Here is a 23,840-nt window from a genome sequence, read left to right as displayed (position 1 = left end):
CCTAATTGGCCATTTCGGCAGACGCCGTTTAAATGACCTAGAGAGATGTTTTTCATGTACAGTCATTAAGGAGCAGGAAGGGCATTGGGTCTATTGCTCCAGGGGGCCTATTTGGATATCGGGGTGCGTCCCTGAACCGTTGGCGTTAACTGCTGACCAACGGCTAGCTCCTAAGGTCATTCTGGAAGTGTCTGACGCTGTGCCGTCTCCACTTAGACGCAGGAGGCGGGGAGAACATCTCCATGACGCTGACGGAGCTGTCGGTGTTCATGAAGAAGCAGGAACTGGACCTCCAGCTGAGGACGGAGAAGGAGAAGGAGGAGGGTGAGAACGCTGGAGAAACACGTTTGAAATGCATGCCCCTTTTTGGTTAGTACACGAGTACATTTGATCACCAGGGGGTGACTCCATACCAATACTCCTCCTCCTCCTCTTCCTCCTCCTCCTCTTCCTCCTGCTCCTTTCCCAGCCGCCATCTCCGAGGAGCTCCTGAAGCTGACCGAGGAGAAGCGGGACCCTTCGGGCCTGCGGGGCTTCGACTCCCCCTTCTACCACACCACCGAGACCCTGACCGGCCGCCGGCCCCCCGACAAGACCCCCCCGCTCTCCCACGCCCAGCCCGGGGGCCACGCCGCCTCCTCCTCCACCGCCGCCGGCCACCCCCTCCGCACGGGCGTCTCAAGCCCCGACAAGGCGGAGAACCCGGCCTGCACCGGTGGTCCCGGTGGAGGTGGTGGAGGAGGAGGTGGTGGGGGGGAGAGGTGCTTGGAGCAGTCCTGGTCGTTCCCGTCCTGCTTCACCCCCATCGACCACCACCTCCACCGGAGCCCCTCTGCCCCGGCGGAGGAGGGCGGCGGCGGGGGGGAGGGCGGGGGCTCCAAGTTCTCGGGCCTGTTCTCGCCGAGCCGCCGCAGCACCGCCCCGGCGGGCTCGGCCTCCTACGAGCCGCTGTTCGACCTGGCGCTGCCCCGCCTCGCCTCGCTCTTCGTGGGCCGGCGGACGTCGGAGGCGGTGCAGCAGGCGTCCCGGGGCCGGTGCTCCCAGCTGGAGGAGGGCTTCGAGGACGGGGGGGAGGAGGGGGAGGAGGAGGAGGCGGTGGCGGCGTCGCCTCTGGAGGTGCTGGATCGCCTCGTGCAGCAGGGGAGCGACGCCCACGATAAGGTGCTCAGGAGGTGAGGAGGAGGAGGATGAGGAAGCCTAAACAGAGCCTGGGGATGAGGGGATGCTCCTGATTATGTAACGGATCATTGTTCATCTTGAACGTCTCTCTACTGTTCAAGCTTTAAGTGAGTTAGGTCAGGGTTAGTTAAGTTAAAGCTTACCTCGTCTTCATTGGTTTTGGTCAACAGCTATGGGAAACAAAGTGCTTAGATTTGATTACTTTGAAATAACTTTTTAATATCAGCTTGTAAATGTTGAATCTAGAGGACGAGGAGCTACTGAAGACAGAAATCCAACAACAAACCGCATGAAGGATAGATATAGAGATGAAGTGAATGTAGTCGCTGGCTGGTTGTTACCTTTTTATTCTGAATATCTTATCGCTCTCGCTCTCTCTCTTGCCCTCTCCCTCGCCCTCTCCCTCTATCTCTATCATAGATTGCCTCTGCCAAGCAAGTCAGCTGACTGGACTCACTTCGGAGGTAAACATCTCTCCCTCTATCCCTCTCTGTGTGTCTCTTTGTGCGTGTGTGTGTGTGTCTCTCTCTAGCTCTGTCGGTGTCTCTCGCTCTCTCTCTAGAACCGCTGAACACAGCTCAGCTCAATGAAAAACAACCAAATGCTGATCTGGCAGTTTAGTTGTCTGTTGTTTTTTTGTTTGTTTGTTTTTACGTCTGGGCTCGACTCCGAGGCCGTGCCAATTCCTGATTGGTTATGGAGTTGGTTCCGCCGGTAAAACCGCGTCCAAATCATTTGATTGCATGATAACTCGATACGCTGACTGTGGCTTGACTCACATTCCACATTAATTGGTTACACTTAGTATGCCAACACACAATGTTTCAGTTGAAACCACTTACAACCTGCTTTTCAAGTCATCGTTGAAAGGATTTTGCCGGTTTAATAGGGCCCCGCGCAAATTGTTGATGTTGTCTATGTGAAGATGTGAATCAGCCATGATTATTGATTAACTCGCCCCTGTGCAGGCCTTCTCACACTGCGGGGTTTGCCTGCTATTGACATCGATTTTATTACAAACCAGTGATAAGCAGCTTGAAACCATTCTATTCCATGTGCTTATTTGTAAGAAATATGAATGGAAATATTTTTTTTATCCTCTTTTTAATTGAGAAAAGCCATTTTGAATATTTTCTTATTTCTTATTTTATTATTGACATTTATAATTGTTGAATCAACAGCGAAAACCGTCAATGACAATCAAAACCAACCTAAGAAAGGAAAATGTGCAATCTTGCAAATCAGTCAATAACCTGCCTCGAAAAACTTCCAGCCCCTTATCAACCAGAATTCAAATTACTTTGCGTGCTTCAGGCTTTAACTTTCTCCTGTGGAAACTTTAAGCATACGATGGGTTTGTCAGCGGAGAACAGTCAGCGCCCTGAACCTTTTATTGAGCTGGCATTTCTCAACATCCGGGTTGTGCACCCAGTGTTGCCTCATCCTGCCTCTCTCTCTGTCCGTCTAGCTTGCGTTCTTTCTTTCTTTTTCTTTGTCTCTCTCCCTCTGCCCCTATCTCTCTCAAAATGTCTGTCTTACTTTCAACCCAGAGCCTGAACACTGGAGAACGTTGTTTGCCTGGCAGAACTCTGGCATTTCCTTTTATTATAAACAGATCTGTCTCTACGTCTGTCTTTTCTATGGGCCCATTTCGTCATTCCTTCTGCTAGTCCCGTCCGTCTCACAACTTCAACTTTCTATAAGTGAACAATAGTCCTCGTTGGCTGGGATCCAACCACGAGACGGCTGGTTTTATAATCCAGAGAATCAGCCATTCCTATTTATACATCGTCCCCTCTATTTATACTTCCTCCTTATGACGCTAGTCACCGAGCGCTGTAGCGCTAGCCTCCTCCTCGCTCCGTTTCGCTCTCCGCTCCCTCCCATCATCACCATCATCATCATCGGCGACGGCCTCATCATCATTACCCCCCCCCCACTAACCCTCCTCGCCGTCACGCCGGTTGTCACGGCGATACTCCCCTGCTCAGGTTCGGCGCCGCAGGACGAGCTGCAGACGCTGCGCAGCCAGCTGCTGCTGCTGCACAGCCAGCTGCAGTACGAGCGCCACAAGAGGGAGCAGCACGCCGTCAGGAACCGCCGCCTGCTGCGACGCATCATCAACGCCACCGCGCTGCAGGAGCAGAACATCGCCATGGTAACCGCGCCCCGCTCCCACGTCTGCCCGCGGCGGTCGTTCTGGTTATCGTTGTTTTTTGGGTTGCTAATAAAGCGTGTGTCTGCGGTCGCGCCGATTGACCTCGACGTGCTGGTTGAGTGGCGGTTTCGCAGGAAGGGCGCTGGTTTCCTGTGCGATGCGCTGTATTGCTCGGTATCTTGGGCTTGTGTTGTGTCTGAAGCCCAGCAAGTGCTGAAGATGCGTCCACCGCATGCGCCCATCGCATCACCATGTCAGAAGTGCATGCAGTAACCCTGACCCAGCGCAGACCTCTGCTGGGCCAAACAGACCAGTACTGTGTTGCATAAACTATTGCTTGACGGCAACTTGGTGTGAAACCAGTGTTTACAAGCATTAGGGTCGTGCTGCTTTTGTTAAGGGGATGCGTTTGTTTTTATCTGTGGTTGGCTAACAGGCTTTTCATGAACTTGGGGGCAGGATAGTCCAGTGATCAGGGGGTTTGACTCATAGCCTGGAATGTTGTTGTTTACGGTTACAAATAGCGTTTCACATGGATTCTAGCGGCAGGGTAGTGTCCCGGGTTCAAAGCCCGATGTGCAAAGTCAAAGTGAAGCGGCCAAGTGCACACTTGAAGCCCTTAAAGTGGAGCGGTGTGGAGGCTCCGTGGAGGACAGATGTGTTCCAGCTGTTGGCTGAGTGTCACCATGAAGTGCCCCTGAGCCTCATCTTCTCAGGTTATCACGTCTGAAACGCTCTCGGCCTGCTAACAACTGCATACTAGGTCACCAAACCGTGTGTGTGTGTGTGTGTGTGTGTGTGTGTGTGTGTGTGTGTGTGTGTGTGTGTGTGTGTGTGTGTGTGTGTGTGTGTGTGTGTGTGTGTGTGTGTGTGTGTGTGTGTGTGTGTGTGCGCAGAAGGACCAGCTGAGCCTGCAGAGTGTGGACGTGCTCACCCTGAGGGAGAGCCTGCAGGTGGAGCAGCAGAGGTACCGCCAGCTGTGGGAGGACCGGGAGACACTGGTCACCCGGCTCCACTGCCAGGTCAGACAGCTGCAGCAGACCAGGGACGACTACTACACCAAGAACCAGGAGCTGCAGGTACACACACACACACACACACACACACACACACACACACACACACACACACACACACACACACACACACACACACACCAGGGACAACTACTACACCAAGAACCAGGAGTTACAGGTACACGCATATGACCTATAAATGATACACACGCACGCACACACACATACACTCCCCCACCCACACCAGGAACGGATGCATAGGACCATGAAGTAAGGATTTAGACATAGGCCTGTGGAAGTTAGCTTTAGGGAAATGCGGAGACAACCCCTTGTTGAAGAGTTGAGGAAATCGCCCTTCGTTCCCATCACACATCTCCCTTAGTCCAGCATCCATGACAGATCGCAGAGGACTACCTCCTCAGACCGTTTGCAGTAAACTCAAAGCAAAGCAGAACATCTGCCCTCTGGTGCTCAACCCCCAGATGACATCAACACACCAGTACCCCCCCTAAACCCATTGCTCTCGCACAGACATGCTTATCTATCCACAACAGTTATACATTAGATCCCAATGCATATGAATAAAGAAAGGTATATGAGGTGCCCTACGTTAAGAAGTGAACCATGATCCTTGACCCGTGAACCGAGAACCCTGTCAGAGCCGAGCCCCCATTCGAGGTCTCTGTCCCGTGCAGGGGAAGCTGCAGGAGTGCCAGAAGAAGACGGACAGGCTGGAGGCGGAGCTCCAGAAGGCCAACAACAAAGTGTGTCACACCGGACACCTCCTCAACCAGATGAACATCAAGGTAACACACACACACACGCACACAAGCACATGCACACAGTCACACACACACACACACACACACACAATCTTTCCCTCTGCATCATCACAAAGTTCAGAGGGCCCCTATTATTTCCACCAGGTGTGAGTGTGATCAGCCATTACAAGCCGTTTTAAGTTCTGCCTTTTTCTGTGCCTCAGTGACATCACAGGTGGGAGTTGTTTGCGGATGTATGCTGAATAGCTCAGTCGACCAGTCTAACCAGTGGACGGTAGCAAATGTTGCTTACTATCCATCATACATCTATGTGGACACTCCTTCTTGTAATGTCACCAAGGCAGAGTCGCCCAGCTTGTAATGGCTAATCACACTCACACCTGGTGGCATAATACCCTTTACACAAGTGGCGTGAGCACATAAGACCAAAGCACGCGGCTGCGTCGAGACGGATGCTAAATAATGTGTTTTCACTCAAGTGGAAAAGAACAGTCCACTACTCTCACTCTCCGTGTGCTTCGCTCCTTGTACAACAACATCACTGTACTTCTTTGGGGTTGTGGAACGAATAGGAACCCAGCTTTGCACCCAGGGAGCGTTTGTCTTCAGGTTCACCTCTGCCCGATCGGAGTGCGATCGCCGGGCAGAGATGTGTTGGTCACCGCACGACCGTCAGAGGGTCAAATGTAAAACCACCATTCAGGTGGACTGGCTGTTCTGAACAACCACAACCATACATACGAACACTGGCATAGAGATCCGCACGGCGGAGTATAACTCGCCCCTAACAACCCCAGTCCGCCCCTCCGTGCTCAGCGACACGCACCTGAACGTATGGTGACAGGCGCTCGGGTTCGTAGCGCAACTGGTGTTTTGTCCTGCGTGCCGATTGGCTGTCCTGTGTGTCCGTCACAGCTGAGCAGCAGCGAGAGCACCCAGCAGCAGATGAGCTTCCTCAACAAGCAGCTGCTGCTGCTCGGGGAGGTCCACCGGCTGGCCGCTCTCGACGCCGCGCACACCAGCCCCCACAACGCAAAGGTAGGGAGGTGTGTGTGTGTGTGTGTGTGTGTGTGCGTGTGCGTGTGTGTGTGAACATATGTCTACATGCCTGTGCAGCACGGTACGGGTGTGTTTATCTGGTACGCCCTGAGGCCAAGTAAAGAATATCAAAAAAGGAAAGTCAACTCCATATGGGATCCGACTAGAAGCCCTACGCTTCTGTCAGACCGTTTTTGATTTCTGCCAGTTGCCAAATATGAACTGAAATCTGCATCAATAACCTCAACGTCTCTCTCCCTCTCGTGTGTGTGCGTGTGTTTCTGTGTGTGTCTCTCTCTCCTGTGTGTGTGTGTGTGTGTGTGTCTGTCTCTCTCTCGTATGTGTGTGTGTGCATGTGTGTCTGTGTCTCTGTGTCTGTGTGCGAGTGTGTGTCTCTCCTATGTCTGTGTGTCTGCGTGCGTGTGTGTGCGTGTTTCTCTCTCGTGTGTGTGCATGTGTTTCTGTGTCTGTGTCTGTCTCTGTGTGCGAGTATGTGTCTCTCCTCTGTGTGTGTGTGTGTGTGTGTGTGTGTGTGTGCGTGTGCGTGCAGGAGAGCCAGATGCTCCAGGCGGCGTGCGGCCACGACGTGGAGCGTCTGCGGCAGGGCCTGGTGCTGCAGGGCCAGAAGCTGGAGGCGGCGCAGCACAGAGTGGTGGAGCTGGACACACACCTCTCCAAGAAGGAGCACCTCATCACCGAGCAGAAGAAGTTCCTGGAGGACGTCAAGGGCCAGGCCAAGTGAGTCCCGGGCAGCACCGGAGTCCAGCCCACAACCCTGACACCACCATAAAACCTTTTAACCTTTTAACCCTTAAATCACCCTTGAACCTTGACCTTTAACCCTGCACCCTTGAACCTCCGTCCTTTTGGGATTTACCGTTTTCTTTTTACGACCCTGAACTTTCACTACTTAATATCCTCTTCATGCATTTAAACTTCTGCACCTTAACTTCCACCCTTTCTACTCAGTACTTAATCATTTAGTAGACTCTTTCCTCAATGACTCATGACGTAATCAGGAGTGTTTAGCCTGACCTCTCTCTGTAACTCTCTCTCCAGGTCAGAGCTCCAGGCGTGCGAGAGCCGGTACCAGGCCCAGCTGAGGGTCACCCAGACCCTGCAGACGGAGCTGCTGCAGCTCTACAGCCGGGTGGAGATGGAGGCCTGCAGTACCGGCGCCTCGCCAGCAGGGGTCAGCGCTCATCCACACTCTTCCACACAGACCAGGTGAGAGGGCGCTGCTGGCCTGAAGAATCGACAGCATATAGAGATGTTGTATATTTCAGAATGAGAACATTGTGAATGGTATTTTGTTTTGGGGACAGGTTTCCCACCGTATTAAACATTGAACGTCCCGCATTCACACCAAACAAGAAGGAGAACATTTCGAAACCTGAAGTAAAAAATGTATTTGCGTTACTAGATAAAAATAATACATTTTTGAACGGACAAATATTGCACAGAATTTCTGGATGAACATAAGTAAGTAAAATATTAAAGAATGTGTGCAATGATGCAATATTCATAGTAATGGTGTTATTGATACAATTTCGGTTCCAACCAAAATCCTTGTTGCATCATCCTAAACACGAGTGTGTGTGTGTGTGTGTGTGTGTGTGTGTGTGTGTGTGTGTGTGTGTATACTATAATATAATAATGATGAAAGAATAACAAGCTGTCCTCCCCAGTCCTGCAGCATCGGACAGAGCGACCAAAACCAACGGCGGCGCCCAAGAGGCCCCGCCCCCGCCTCACGACAGTCCGCACAGCAACGGCAACGGCAGCACTTTATCGCCGGGGCAACCCAAGACGACCCACTCCGCTTCCAAGCCGGCCGCGGCGTCCGCCGGCGTCGCCGCGGTCACCAACGGCAACCAGGACGCCCTGGCGCCGCTCCTGATGGAACCGCCCGCTTCCTGCTCCCACGGCAACGCCCTCCCCCGCCGCCCCCCCGCCGCCGTGCCCCTCCTGGTGGGCTCCTACCCCAGCGCCAAGAGCATCCTGGGCGCGCGCGCCCGCGAGCTCTTCCGCAACAAGAGCGAGAGCCAGTGTGACGAAGAGGACGGCGACGGGGGCCGGCCCCCGCTCGCCGGCCTCGCGCACGGCCTCAAGACGGAGCTGTGCGTGGAGGCGGCCCCCTCCGGCCTCCACGCCCTCCCCCTCGGCTGCGCCCGGCCCCCGGACCCCGCCGCCAAGCCCCCCGCCGAGCCGCGGCCCTCCGCCACCAAGCGGCCCCGCTCGGCGTGCCCCTCGGGACCCCCGGCCCCGGCCGCCCAGGGGCCGTCCCTCCTCTCTCTCACTGTGTCCCCCAGGCAGCAGCAGGCCGAGCCCAGGAGGCAGCGCAGCGGCAGCGGTGGCTCCGGGCAGGACAGCCCCAGGAGGAAGGCCGGCCCTGGGCGTGGTGGTGGAGGTAGTGTTGGTGGTGGTGGTGGTGGTGGTGGAGGAGGCGGCGGCGGCGGGGGTGGAGGTGGAGGTCGGGCCCACACCAGCGCAGGCAGACCCAGGCAGCAGCAGCTGAAGATCATGGACTACAATGAACCCCATCAGGAGCACAGCTAGAACTGAGCCAATCGGAGGAGAGGGAGGCCAAGAGTGTGGGAGACCGGAGAGGAAAGGACAGAAGAGAGAGGGGGAGAGGAGGTAGGTGACGAATGGAAAGAGGGAGAACAGAATAGGGAGCCTTGGGTTACAAGAAAGGAGAGGGAGAGGAGTGTAGATGGGAGGGGGAGAAGAGGTATAAGCTAGGAGCAGACGGAAGAAGAAGGTAGAGAGAAGAGCGCGAGTCGAAGAAACCACAGCGAGCAGAGCAGAGATATGTAGGAATTAGTGGAGAAGTTTGTGGGAAACGGCTACAAGCGTACGTCGTCGAGAGAGAACTTGTCAGCCGCTCTTTTGAATCAGTGTTATTCGTTCCATTCCTCAGAGTAGACAACAGGATTCAGCCTCGTTTTGTTTTTACTTTTAATTCATTCCTCGGGAGGACTTTCCAGTCAGACTGCGTACTGTGTTCCCGCTAGACAGACACCATTACCGCTTCTGAACAAAGATTATCCGAGCCCATGCCTTGTATGTTCAACAGATCAACTGTACTATAGACAATAGATGCATACTATTAATATTTTAACCTTCACACAGTGTAACAAATTAAGATGTAAAACCGGAGACATTACGTTTGTTGTAATTTTTAGGCATTGCAATAACAAAAATAATCCTGCAAGAGATGGTTTTTGTCATACAAGTGTATGAGGCTCCTGGCTCACTGTGCCATGAACCACGCAGGCTCAAGTTCAGAGTCCCACAGACCAGCGGTTTGTGTCTCAGCTCAGATGGACGACCCAACCGGTACAGGTTGTTATGAATGAGAAAAAAAAATCCAAGCTAGCTACATTCCCCCCTACAACAAAATGAGAAGGTATTTTTTAAGTATTGTTGTGGAAGAGTATATGTTTTGAAGGATGCACTGGAGCGTTTGAAAGTGTTTTGCAGATATGTTGTTGTAGCGTCCGTTGCCATCAGCGGCTCCAAGGATTCAGCAAAGATGCAATAAGTGATTTGTATAAAGTTGTATTTATTAAGCCTTTATTTATACAGGTACCAGTCGGCACATGGAATGGCCCCTAGTCACATCACAGCTCCTGAGTTAAATCAAACATGCGTTTAGCAGAGATTTAATAATGTCAGGTTGTTTGTTTTTTTCCTTCCCTTTTTAAACATCTTTTTGGGGGTTTCATACCTCCTGTCAATCTTAAAGTGCCAAGCTACCTTAACAAACACAGACCAACATGTTGAAAACGATATCGGTACGTAACGCAAAGCCGTTTTCGTTTTAATAGCGAGTATATTCCATGTTTGCTTGGAGTCGCCAAGCTCCTAAGTGCAAAGAGTCGGAGCACAGGGGTGAAGTCTGCTTAACCTTTAAGGCCTGTCGGTACAGGTTGTTACAGAGGCTTTTTGGCTCATTTACTTTCCGTTTTTCAATAGCATTATTTTTAAGGAAACGCTCACAAGCAGGTATTCCTCCCTCGGTCAAATCCTGTTGTCCACTACTCCCAAAAAAAACAACCATTTGCTGTAGTTTGATTGCGCGTCGCTATCTAAGAGCATGTTTCACCATCCACAGTCAACGCCAACCATTGTTAAACTACAGCAGGGCCAAACTGGAGGTACCGCCAGCACACACACACTGATGAGAGGAGACTCCGCGAAGGTGACGAAGGACACTATGGAGGGAAAAATACAAGAAGTTCTGAAAGTTGCAGTTGCTTGTGTTTAACTGTGAACAATAAAGGTCGTCGTCAATGTTTTGCACTACAATTAGTTGTTTGTGGTTTTTTATTTGTTCTTCGTCATTTGTAGTAAATAGTGGGTTTTTGGGGTTTTTCTGGGTCCTGGTTAACTTCCCATGTTAAGGTCTGATAGGCTGCCACCGATTTGAAGTAGCCAACAACACATTTGACCTTTAAAAGCCATTCAACACATCTTCAAGAATGGAGCAGCCTATTTAGAATAGTGTAAAATATAATGGAATAGAATAGTACTCATGTCATCCGAGAGTTCAAACAAGTTAAAGATGAGTTATATTCGTGTCCTTAAATGAGGAGGACGTAGGTTCAGCATGTGTTGATCACGTGTCGGACACACCATGCCTAAGGTCAGTGAACTTGGAGAAGGCCTACAGTCTCGCTGTAGCCGGTGTTGCTAGATTGGTAGGTAAATCTGGCCCAATCTGGCAACTCTGCCCAACAGACCCTACGTCCTATACGTATCAGTCACGTCAAAGTAGATGAACGACCTCGCCACAAGGGGGCGCTGTTGCAGTGGAAAAGAAGCCTCGCGGAGGCCTTCTCCAATCAACAGGTAAGGGAGGGTGGTAAATACGCTGTTTCTTGTTTAATGATTGGAGATAACAAGTCCTTAGGCTATTAAAGTGCTACGGGGGTCAATCCGTGACTGCGATATTGATGATACAGAGGGGTGAGGCGTGCTATTTAACACGTTTATCGCAAACATGAAAATAAAAACAATGGAAAAATGCGGAAACGCCTAAAAATGGAAGTATGGCGATTACAAATGGGATTGATGCGTTCGATAGATAAACATATACACTTCGTTTTTTATCTATCTATAATTTATAAATGGTTTACTCATTATTATATGTAATTACCAGTACATTGGCATAAACTGTAAAAGTGAGCTATGTTTTAGTAATAGCTTTTTTTTAGTGTGTGTGTGTGTGTGTGTGTGTGTGTGTGTGTGTGTGTGTGTGTGTGTGTGTGTGTGTGTGTGTGTGTGTGTGTGTGTGTGTGTGTGTGTGTGCGTGCAAGCGCGCCTGGGATTCTGATTTCCCTGGGCCACACCGGCGGGCCCCTATACAGGCCCATTGCTTCTAGGATGGGATCATTTTTGTGAGTATAACCGACCAAGTATGATTAGTTTATCAAACGTGTGCATATGTATTTCTTGAGAGAATAAAAAAAGAGTGGTATGATTAATTTACCAGCATTCCACCGGGTCAAGGCAATTGATGCAAGATAATTGGGCACATAGGGAATCCCTGGCAATTTGTGCTTTCAGACACTACTTGAGAAATTAGATGTCAGTGCAAATGTGAAATTGCTCCTCAATGTTCTCAAAGATTCCATGAAATTTTAAATATAAATCTTAAGCATTCCAGGCAAAGGAATCCGTCTTTTTTAGCCCACTTGAAATGGTGCCCGATAGAAATGATCTGAATGACGGAAAGCGTGGCGGGAAAAAGAGACAGCGCGCGCTGTAAAGTTGGGCTCGCACGCGGGGAAGAATGTCATGGCGCGTACTGCTCGGTGAAATCCTCGTGCAACAATTCATCCGATTCTTTTTGACACGAAGTCGAGTTTGAATTTATCCAGAGATGCGTAATTATGTTATTCACACCCTGCTTAGCACCTACTTAATGCAAATATTTATATATAACGACATAGGCCTATACGACGAGCCACCGGGCTACAGCCTACTTTTGTCCCCAGAAGTTACAAGGTACAAAGCACACCACAGTAGCGTATGTTCGTATGAATAAGAATACATTACGTAAGTTAATAATTCATTTAAAGGATAATATGTTCATAAGGGCACTGATTAATGAGTTTTTTTCTTAATAAAACTTTCTAGAAAACTATGAAGACGTGGTTGATGTTCCTAAGAAAAAAAGCTGACATTCTAACAGTATGCTTATAATTATTTTATGATTTAAAATTGGGCATTTTTGTAATAGTCAATAACCTTAAACTAAATAACCAATTCACTTTTGTTGACTGAGTTTGATCAAAACCCATTTCAAATGCTGCACAACTGCTTGATGCTGCATAAATCAAAATAAACTGATAAATGCTTAAATTCTTCAATCCAAAATCCTATATTTAAATGTTAGTGTTTATTCCTCATGGACACACACAGCAAAATAAAATGCTAAACAAGAATATTTTTGGTAAGCATACTACATACTGACACTGTTTAAAACGGCTTCATTTGTCCTCATTAAAAGCTTAAAAGTCCATGAATAAATAATCATTAAAGTGGATACTTTTTTTTTCCTTTTCATCTTAAGCCTTATGCAAAACATGCTGAAACAGACTAAATAAATATTCACTGTAATGTCTGTTTAGAAACGTGTACCCTCCCCATCCCCCGCCCTCTCACTAACGCATCTAGATAACTGACACACACCTAAGGACCGCATCACACGCTGGTAGTTGGTTTTGGAGGGAAAAAATTGGACCTTTGAGAGTCAAGTTAATGCAATTAAGAGAAGATGATGAGTCTCACCCTCTCTCTCTCTCTCTCTCTCTCTCTCTCTCTCTCTCTCTCTCTCTCTCTCTCTCTCTCTCTCTCTCTCTCTCTCTCTCTCTCTCTCTCTCTCTCTCTCTCTCTCTCTCATCAGTAAGCAAGGCAGAGTCAGAACTTAAAGGACAGAAGAAAAGATAGAAAAGGGGGGAGCGAGAGAAGAGAGCGAGCACAGACCGCTCCCAGTGGTTTAATTATTTTAATTATCTTGCCTCTTTCAGCTTTTTAAAAAAGAGGCCATTAAAGGATGCCCGTTTGGGTTAATCTGATTAAAAAAATCAAGATGGAAGCCGAGATGAAAGGCTGCAGATGCCAGCGCTAATCATGGGAGTTAACGCTGCTATTTGTGAACTGGGACAGTTGTTAAAGTGGGTAGAAAGTGTGTGTGTGTGTGTGTGTGTGTGAGTGTGTGTGTGCATCTGTGTGCGTGTGTTTTTTTTTTATTAATACTTTTCTCTCACTTCAAACACCTCTTTCTTTATCGCATGTGTTGGTAAACCTAGCTAACTAGTGTGTTGTACGCAAGCTGCAGTGCTAAATACAGTAACGTCTCCATGGCAGCGGGGTCGACTACACTGAAAACACCCAAGAGAGCCGGGGGAAAATAAAATGAAGAATACAAATACAAAAGATTCCCCTCGCTTGATATGCCGTAGTTTTCACAAAGTTTTCACACGCTTTGGTGTTTAGTTTTACTGTTAATATTATACAGACAATTTGGCAGCCCTTGCTTGCCTCGCGGTAGCAATGCAAATGTACCTAATACACAAGCAGGTCTAATGAATATAAACTAGCTTTTTAGGAGAATAACGAAGGGAGCTTGTAGACTTAAGCCAGGGTTGTTTCGGCAGAGCTGAGGCGACGCTGTCAGCCTCCATTACAACCGAGCGGTTCAAGTTGTTCTGACTGCAGAGTTTGACATTTGTTCAGGAAGGAATGAGCACAAAACCTGCACAGGTGTTCAGAGACATAGCGGGAGGGAGGGAGGGGGCGGGGGGGGGGGGGGGGGGTGAGAGCGAGGGAGCGATGGGAGAGATGAAACCCCCCAGCAAAAAATAAACAAAGATCTACTTTCAAACCGAATCAAGCAGAAGGAGCGCGAGCGAGAGCGTGAGGGGGACGGACGGGAGCCCATGCAATATTAACGGCGGCGTGTCTGCCGCTGCCAAGCGTGTCACTTCCTGCCGCCGCGCCCGCCCCTATTGCCCGCCCGGCCATCGGCTCGTCCCTCAAGGTGACACTTCAAAGGCCTCGTCGGTCGGCGCCGAGCCAGAGACGACCCCCCCACCCCCCGCAAAACCGTGCCACCCCGTCCGCGTTCCTTAGCCCTCACCCCCCCCCCCCCCCCAAAAAAAAAACACCTTTACTGTCCTCCTACACCCCCCCCCCTCCCCCCAACACCCACGCCCCCTCCGCCACCACCTCCACCCCTCAGCCACCTCCACCCTGCCCGCCAACCCGCGACATTCCCTCACAAACACCCTCTTATACCCGCCTTACCCCCCAACACAACGCCCCCCCCCCCTCCCTCCCTCCCATCACCTTCACCCCCCCCAGCCTCCACCACACCCACCTTACCCCTCACCTCCCCTTCTGCACCCTCTTACATCGCGCCCACCCATTTTACATCGCCCCCTCCAGCGCCTCCCGCCGCTGTTTCTCCAAGCTCAGCCCCCCCCCCCCCCCCCGAAACACAAACACACACCACACGTCCTCACCCACCCCGTTCCTCCATGCCCCCCTTCTCTGTCCACGACCCACACCTTCAACCTAGTTTATGCCTTTCCAGCCTGATTTTCTCCCATTGTACCCCCTCCCCCCCCCTCCACCCTCCTCTCCATATTCCCAACCCCTCCCCACCACCACCACCGGCACCACCGTCCCCTCAAAGGCAAGCCCCCCGCACCCCAGCCCTACCCCTCCAGCCCCCCACTGGGCCAGGTCAGTGCCAAGATCCTCACCACCAGGCGAACGGCTCCCAGAGGCCCCTGTCAAACCCGCCCGGACCACCGGCTTAATTAATAAGAGGGGGCCCCGACCACAGCGATGCCGGAGCCCCCGCGCACGGGCGCGTCTGTCTCCGTGCACGCCGGGGCCCGAGACAGACGGCAGACAAGCACAGAGGCTGGTGGGGGAATGCATCCAAATGATTTGAATTTCGATGATAGGGAGAATCACATGCATTATTCTGGAGGCTTTTCAACCTATTTTCTGTTATGCGCCTGGTGTGTGTGTGGGTGTGCGCAGGCGTCTCTCTCTCTCTCTCTCTCTCTCTCTCTCTCTCTCTCTCTCTCTCTCTCTCTCTCTCTCTCCCTCTCCCTCTCCCTCCCTCCCTGCAGTTTGGAGAGAATTCAAGCTGGTTTGGGTAATGGAATACAGGGCTACTCTCTAACATGTCTGCCTGACATGTACAATATAGGAAATATCTTTAGACACACACACACACACACACACACACACACACACACACACACACACACACAGGCATGTAAACACACATATCTGACTGCATTGACACAAGTAAACACACACATGCACCAATCCCACACCCATATCTAACTGCAACCTTTAGACACAAGTACACACACACACAGACACACAAGCACACACACACACACAAACACACACACACACACACACACACACACAAGCACACAAGCACACACACACACACACACACACACACACACACACACACACACACACACAGATCTGACCGCAATGACACAAGTAAACACACACCCACATAACAACACTGACCTGACACAGGTAAACACACAGACACACACCCACACACAAACAAACCGCAACCGGCCCCAGCTGGATCCGTCCAGCCGTAATCACCTCTCAGGCCCGGCGAGGGGAGGGACCTTAGGCGGGGCGCGCTGCGTCCTGATCGATCCGCGGCACGACGTCCCCCCCCCCGTCCACCCGTCCCCCCGTCCCCGTCCCCCCAGCATCAAACTCCGCCCGGCGGGGGAGGCAGGAGACAGGCGGCCGGAAGGCAGGTAGCAGGCAGGCCCCCCCAACCCCGTTTGATGTCTGCCAAAGACCTCATCAGTGTGCAGCCTCCACCTCATCCACGCCTCGCCCCCGGCCCAGCGGGTCACCTGTAACCCCCCCCCCCCCCCCATCCCGATCCGCCCACCACACCACCACCCTACCACCCCCACCGCCTCCACCCTCCAGCCCCGCACGCCTGATTGTCTTGCTGTCAGAGCCCCGGCCACAGATTGTTTATTTCTACGCTTTTCATTATTTATTTTCCTGTTGTCTCTCTTCCTCTGTTTTTCCCCTCCTTCCTCCTCCCTGCTCTCCGAGGTGAGAGGACACGCGTCCTCCCGGCGCGCCGCGGCCGTGTGTTTTTAATGGGGCCCTCGCCGCTCCCCGGCTCTTCCCCTGGACCCTGCTCCCGGGCCAACTTGTTGATGAGGAGGAGGAGGAGGAGGGGATCTCTGGGCGCCCCTCAACCCCCAACCACACTCCACGTGTACCACCGCCTGCCCCTCGACCACCAGCCTTCCCCACCCACCACCGCCACCACCACCACCACCACCACCACCACCACCACCACCACCACCTTGCGGCGGTGGTGGTGGTGGTGGTGGTGGCGGTGGCGGGTGGGGAAGGCTGGTCTCACGTTGTTAGCGGTTTTCCTCTTCGCGGCGTGCGGCTTCACTTCGGCTCTCCCTGCCCGTTGCATGCTTGATGCGTTTGATCGCGAGGGGTTGCGCGGCGGTGCTCTCTGGCGCCGCCCTGTGAGCCTGCCGAGGCCTGGTTAAACGCTGCGCGGCTTAGCAAACAGAAGGTCTTTAAGCAGGAGCCCGGGCCACCCGAGCATTAGCCGCATTTAGGCCAAGATGTTGCGCTAGTGTTGTGCATGACACCGCCGGTATAATTAGGTCGTCATAAATTAGCGGGACAACAGGGGGGGGAGGGCATAGCGCACCAACGTGGCAATGATGAACACACACGCACGCATATATATATGCGTCCGCGCACACTCACGCACACACGCGGTGTGTCCTAGTTGTGGAGAGCGCGTGCGTTGCCGATCAGTTTGAGCGGGCTCTCGGCGGGCTTGGCCCTTTAAGCGCGTTAACCGGGGGTGGATGTGGGCCACAAGCACCTCAATTAGTACACTTAATACACAGCAAGGGCAGATAGCGAGCAGCTGAACTGTGCATCTCCTCCACATCGCGCCTGCTTTCAGGCCGCGCCCGGTAACGATCCCACCCCCCCCCCCCCCCCCCCCCCCCCCCCTCTAATGGCCTCCATTAGCTTCAGCAGCCTCCACCTCACTTTCTTCTGGGGTAACGCGGAATAGCGTTGTGAGATTCAGCGTGACCTCCCACGTCAAGACGTCCAGGTTCAGCCCAGACCCCAGAGAGGGATATGTACTCCGTCTTCCACCTCCCGGGGCTTCAGTCCGTACGGGGGGGGGGGGGGGGGGGGGGGGAACTTGAAGTGTAGCAGGAGAGCTCACTCACATCCACGCCAGAGTTCAGAGAGCAGGGAGATCATCGCTGCTCTCTCGGAAAACGAGGGCTTTTAACTGGCTACAGCTTCATTTAATCCCATCCGCCCGCGTGTTGTTTTTTATATCCCTACCTCTGGCTGAACATCATCGAAAGCGTCCGTGTTGACGTGTTTCTGTGTGCGTGCTACCTGCTTTTTTCCTCGCGCGAGGAGGAGTGTTTGTCAGGCGTTGGGGTTTTAATAAACCAGGCTTTACCCACTCATCCTTCTGTGGTTGTGCCTCCAAGTAGGACATGAAGCCCAAAGCAGCCGCGGTTGATTCTAGGGATCCACCCATGTTGGAGGAGATAAGATGGTGGGAAGTGAGGAAACAGGCAGACAGAGATAGATACGGATAGACGGCTATAACAAGATATGATGGGCGCGGGGAGGCAGATATATCGAGGAAGGGGGAGACGGAGGGGATGGGGATGGCGGCGAGAGAGAGAGAGAGATAGAGAGAGAGGGGGGAAAAGGGGGAGTTAGAAAAAGCCATAGATTTATTATCAAGCTCTGCGACAAAGGCAGGAAGAGAGTGTGCATATGTTAATCCGCTGGCTGAACGATGATCAAAGAGTGGAACACACTGAGCCCTGCTGGTCGCCCCGGGGCAGGCAGAGAGCGAGAGAGAGAGAGGTAGAGAGGGAGAGGCGGTAGAGAGAGGTAGACGTCGATCGGGGGAGAGAGCGAGAGAGAGAGAGGGAGAGAGAGGTATAGAGAGAGAGGTATTGAGTGAGAGGTGTACAGGGAGAGAAAGAGAGGGAGAGAAACCGAGAGAGAGTAAACACACAGTTCTGGAAATCAATAGCCAAGGTGTGGGCCACAGCTTGGCTCGCCAAGGTCAACGGAGGGCGGTGTACAGAGAGAGGAGCTACCTGGAAGCCAGGGGTATTTTAAGGCCAATTTGAGAGAAGCAGCCTGTTTACAGCGCTGCTGCGCCGGGCCCCCACTCCCACTCCAGCCCCCCCCCCAACGCCAGAGTAAAGTAAAGTAAGGAGTGTGTGCTTCTCTGGTCAGCAGAGGAACCGGAAACAATCGGGTCGAGGCGGTTTTTTGGCGAAGCCAAACGCGTCCGAGGACGAGAGACTCTGGCCGCTATCAGAGTGCGTTTGACGACCCCGCCGTTCGCCCTTGTCTGGGTTCCAAAGCCAGAAGGTAGGGCAGGAGTGGGGCTCTTTGGGTGTCGCAACACGTTTGTTGTCCCGTTTGTTCCTCGCCCGTCGTCTTACCTCCTTCCTCCCGCTCCGAGATGACCCAGAACGCTCCCCGGGCGGGTTTACCTCCGGCTGGCCCAGCGGCGGCCGTGGGGCCCGGGGGAATCAAACCCCACCGGCGCCGCGATCACCGCCTTCTTTTTCCGGGGGGGAGGAGGGGGTGAGGATGGAGGTGCGGCCTCACCCCTTTCCCTTAAACCTTAGGGACACGCGCTGCATGTTGACGGCTGACGCGGCGGCGGGCCTTTCATCAGCGACATCAGTCGGGCCTCGGCGCGGGTAACCTGCCTCGGCAGCGCACCCCTGTTCAAAGACTAGTCTGTCACCGCGCGGCGTCACGTTCTCTGCGTGCGCGCTTTAATTACGGAGCTGCCGCACTTGTTTTCCTGGAGTTCAATAATTAAGATGACTTGGCTTCCACCACCCCTCCTCCCCGCACAACAACCACCCTCCCCCTCCCCCTCCCCGTGCTTTGGGCTGTCTCGACTTTCTCTAGTATTTCAAGCGGTGTTGTTTTGTGATTAGTCATTTTGTTTAATCTGGTAATGGCGCCATCCCCCTAAGGCTAAATGGCTGATAGTGCTTAACGGTTTTATTTATTCATTTGTACTTTTTGACGTGTTAATCTCCATAAACGGTGAGTGGCACTCCACCAGGACCTGCTTCCATCTCTCTCTCTCTGTCTTTTCCTTTGTCTCTCTGTCGCTCTCTCTATACCTGTCAGTTAGAACTCTGCCTCTCTACCTGTCTGTTAGGGCGCTGTCTCTCCTCCACCTGTCAGTTGGAACCAATCAGACCCCCCCCCCGGTCGCGGTGGTCCGCCCGTGATCAGAGACGACTTCCGTCTCCTGTCACTCAAAGCGCTCCAGAGTCGGGTCCGTCCACCTGTCAGGGAGGAGCTGATGACGGCGCCATTCATCTCGTTAAGAGAGGAAACGTCAGGCATAACGAGCTGTCAGCCAGCGCCTCTTAATGAGCTTACCTTAACGAGGCATTGATTGGCTTGATTTGTAACGGTAAATGAGAGATGTCTCGACGGGGTACGAAATGATACAATTAGGAAATTTGTGTTTTTACATAACGAGGAAATACTGTTTTCCAGGTTATCTCGGCGATAAGAATCTACTCGGCGATCCAATCAGGAGAAGTGACACATATCGAATGAGATAGCTTACATATTTCGCCCCATGACATTTCTCGGCCGAACATCCCGATATCGGATGACATCCATTAAGAAGACTCACAGGGATCGTTCGCGGGGAAATAATTCCCCTCTGAGCCCGCGAGCGGCAGAGACGAGTTGACACGCAGCGCGCCGGGGAGAGAAACCGCCTGACCCCGTTGTAGCGCCGACACGCGAGCACGCTTCACCATTAGCCGAAAACCCCTCAGCCACAGAGTGTTGTGTTAGTGTCTGAGACCTATAATTTGCTGGAGCGTAGCGTCTGTTAGCCCTACAGCGGGCCCTCTGGTTATCAGATGCAAATGTTCCCAAAAGAAACGAATGGGGAAATATCAACAAGCTGTGAGTAATTGCGGCTGATAAAATATGCATGCGTGTTGCCGTGCTGGCGGACCGAGGCTTCCCGGGGACGCCCGCGAGTTATCTCTCATTACGGTCACCGTGATGAAGTGCAACGCGCCCGCCTTCCTCTTCCTCCGCGCCGGGGCCGGGGCTCCTTGGCGTTCGCCCCCCTCGCCGTCCTAATAACGGCGCCCGTCTGCCTACCGCAGCCGTTTCCCGTCCCGAGGTCCATTTGTTGCGAGGGGGGTTGGTTTGTTACGCCGGAGAAAAAATATCGTTAGTGGCTGGACCCATTAGTTTACTCTCTCTCTCTACACTTTGACGTTTGTCCTCCCCGTAGTTAAAACAAGAAATGTTTTATTCATGTGGTAGGAATGTATTTATATATATACAGGGGGTGGTGGTGGGCGTTGGGGGAGTACACCATGTCAAGCTCTCAACAATAACAACCGCGCAGTACGATTTAAGAAGTGGAGAGTATTCTAATTCACTGGCGGGGCGATACGTGCTCTTTCCCTCCAGTGACTCCACACTCCACACTATAAGTTGTTGTTATTTAGTAGTCCTTCTTTTCTCCGTGTCTCTGCGTCGCGCCAAGGAGTTGGGAGGGGAAACTCTTTAATTGAATGTGTTGGCTGGTAAACAGATGCTCTGAGGCATTGCGACAAAAGACACGTGGATGATAATAGGGAGGGATTGTAGGGGGGTGGGGGGTAGGGGGCGGCGGGAGGGGGGGGGGGGGGGGCTGCACCACTTCTGCTGTCAGAGCACCCAGCAGGCGGTCCAAACATCAGCCACCCACTATATTAAACAGGATTAGCAATGCGACCGGCGGCTGGCAAACGCTGAATAGCGCTAATGCCTTCTGTCACAGCATCCTGCTTCCTTACAGTGTGATACTGTAGACGAGAGGCGGATAATAAACCATAAGTAACCCCGAGACCTTCTGTTGTAAAGGGCCTATATTTTACCACCAGCTGGGATGTTAATGAGCTCTTTGAAGAGAATAGACCCTTTTGTGACATCAAAAGTGGGAGTGTCCATGCAGATGTGTTTTATGTTCTGTATTACTTACTCTTATGCTCTTAGTGGGTACTCGTCCTTAGAATGTCCTTTCCCAGAGCTGCCCGTGTTTTACTGTGCATTTCATAAATACAACTGGTATGATGGGTGCATCGGCCCACCGGTTGGTACAGTCCACCAGGCAGGTCCTCTAGGTTGATCTACCCATCATGCATCTCTCTCGTCTGATACCGGAGACGGAACGGATAATAACACTGGTAACCTCGCGACCTGGAAGTCCTTCCAGTGTAAAGCGTTGCTAAAGGTCAACCAAGTGGAATTGAGAGGCGGCCTTTGCACAAAAAAAAGTCGTCCTTTCTTCTCTTCGGTGGCATCACATCATAAATAGAGCGAGCTCCTTGATCAGGGATAACATTTAAGTGACCTTTAGGGGTTTTGTACGCGGCATCTTCCGGAAGAGCGGCGGGCAGGGAAAAAAACACCTGCCAAAAGACGTACGCGGAAAAAGTGTTGTGTTGTTAACCAGGGTTAATGCCGGTGACGGCGCACACCACGGAGCACACAGCTGTTGGCCAAACGAGCTGTTTGATGACTCATTGACTGATTGGCACGTGGCTAACGGGGAGGGGAGGGATGATGTCGTTTGGAAGGGCCTCTATGTGCAGGCTGCCGGGGGCCGACAGTGATGAAATATACTCGGGTGTTAATGGATGCACGGCACTGCTGACCCCCCTCCAAAGACTGAGCACTGTCTGCCTCTCTGTCTCTGTCCCAGATAGGTATCTGTCTCTGTCTCTGTCTCTCTATCTGTCTTTATATTTCTCTGCGTCTCCTTCTCCCCCCCCCCCCCCTCTCTCTCTCTCTCTCTCTCTCTCTCTCTCTCTCTCTCTCTCTCTCTCTCTCTCTCCTTCTCTCTCTCCTTCTCTCTCTCTCTTTCTCTCTCTCTCTCTCTCTCTCTCTCTCTCTCTCTCTCTCTCTCTCTCTCTCTCTCTCTCTCTCTCTCTCTCTCTCTCTCTCACTCACTCTCTCCTTATCTCCTTCTCTCTCTCTCTCTCTCTCTCTCTCTCTCTCTCTCTCTCTCTCTCTCTCTCTCTCTCTCTCGACCAGGTCACCAGAGTGCCCCCCCCCCACCCATCTTACACACACAGATAATGATTAGCTTATTAGCGTCAGGGTCACTAATTAGTTAATTGTACTGCCAAAGGAGGGCAGCAGGGAGAGCAAAGAGGGGTGTGTGTTTGTTTGTGTGTGTGAGTGCGTGTGTGTTGGTTTGAAATTGAAACACACACACACACACACACACACGCACAAACACAAACCTGCTGTTTAGGGCCCTGTGGCATCTGCTAGTGGCATGGCGGAGTCCCCCTCTGCATCCCCATTTGGGGGACATGAGGTGGTGGTGTGTGGGGGGGGGGGGGGGGGGGGTGTTGGTTCCCTACCTCCACCAGCAGCCCCTCCGTCCTCACCACCACCCCCACCTCCCCCCCCCCCCCTGCCCCGCCCCGCCCGGCTGGGCTCCCCCTGCAGATGTTACCGTCCCAGGGTCCTGTTGGCGGCGAGTGCGCCCGGGCCTCCGTTTGATGTGTGATGAAACAGAATGCAGCGAGCCGCTCTGGGCCTGTGGGAGCGCAGGGGGGGGGGGAGGAGGAGGAGGGGGGGGGGGGGGGGGGGGTTGGATGGATGGTAGGGGTGCGTCAGGATGGTTGAGGAAGCGGTAATCTCATTACAATATCAATCCTAACCTGGGCGGACCCCCTGGAGCCTCCGCCGGGGCTGAGGGGGGCCGGACGCACGGTGATGGAGAGAGGAAGGGGAGCGGGAGAGAGGAGGGGGAGACGCCGGGCTCCCTTATGCAGAGGTGGAGGTGAGGGGGGGCTGGAGACGTATGGGGAGAGGGAGGGAGAGAGTGGAGGAGAGAAGATAAATGGGAAGAGAGGGAGGGAGGGAGGGAGGGAGGGAGGGAGGGAGGGAGACGGAGGGGTGGATGGGTGGAAATGGAAAGAGAGGACAGAAATTAAGATCTAAGGAAATAGGAGATGAGGGGTGAGGAGAGATACAGGGAGAAGAGGCGGAACAGAGGGCGTAAGAATAGTGGTAAGAGTGGAGACGAGAACACACCAGCCGCCATTGTGTCTTGTTTCTCTCTTGTTTAAACTTTTTGCTCTTTTTGTATTTCCGCTGGATGCACTTACTCTCTCTCTCTCTCTCTCTCTCTCTCTCTCTCTCTCTCTCTCTCTCTCTCTCTCTCTCTCTCTCTCTCTCTCTCTCTCTCTCTCTCTCTCTCTCTGCCTACTCCTCCTCCTCCCTCACCCCAATCCCTCCCTTACCTCTGCCCACCCTCCCGTCTCTCTCCGCTTAATCACGCTCCCCATGCACCCATGTTAATGACTGTTATGATCGCAACACACACACACACACACACACACACACACACACACACACACACACACACACACACACACACACACACACACACACAGCGAAACCACCGCAGAGTTAATGAGGATGATGATGTGATGATGATCACCGCTTAACGCCACCGATGATGCGGCACATTATTAATAA

At 52.5% G+C, this 23,840-nt stretch overlaps 1 protein-coding gene across 1 annotated transcript in view; it reads left to right on the top strand.

Moving 5' to 3' along the window:
• tsc1b (TSC complex subunit 1b) overlaps positions 1-10,487 on the top strand; it is a 28,319-nt gene extending 17,832 nt beyond the window's left edge. The window contains exons 13-22 of the mRNA XM_030341600.1: positions 217-324; positions 470-1,172; positions 1,600-1,643; positions 3,171-3,337; positions 4,234-4,416; positions 5,049-5,159; positions 6,051-6,173; positions 6,724-6,911; positions 7,233-7,400; positions 7,862-10,487. Of these exons, the coding sequence (XP_030197460.1) occupies positions 217-324; positions 470-1,172; positions 1,600-1,643; positions 3,171-3,337; positions 4,234-4,416; positions 5,049-5,159; positions 6,051-6,173; positions 6,724-6,911; positions 7,233-7,400; positions 7,862-8,732 (2,666 nt within the window). The 3' untranslated portion in view covers positions 8,733-10,487. The remainder of the gene's footprint in view (positions 1-216; positions 325-469; positions 1,173-1,599; positions 1,644-3,170; positions 3,338-4,233; positions 4,417-5,048; positions 5,160-6,050; positions 6,174-6,723; positions 6,912-7,232; positions 7,401-7,861) is intronic.
• Positions 10,488-23,840: the final 13,353 nt, after the last annotated feature.

Source organism: Gadus morhua, chromosome 19 (assembly GCF_902167405.1).
Source record: "Gadus morhua chromosome 19, gadMor3.0, whole genome shotgun sequence".
NCBI classification, from domain to species: Eukaryota; Metazoa; Chordata; class Actinopteri; order Gadiformes; family Gadidae; genus Gadus; species Gadus morhua.
This window is presented reverse-complemented; position numbering and strand designations above follow the sequence as displayed.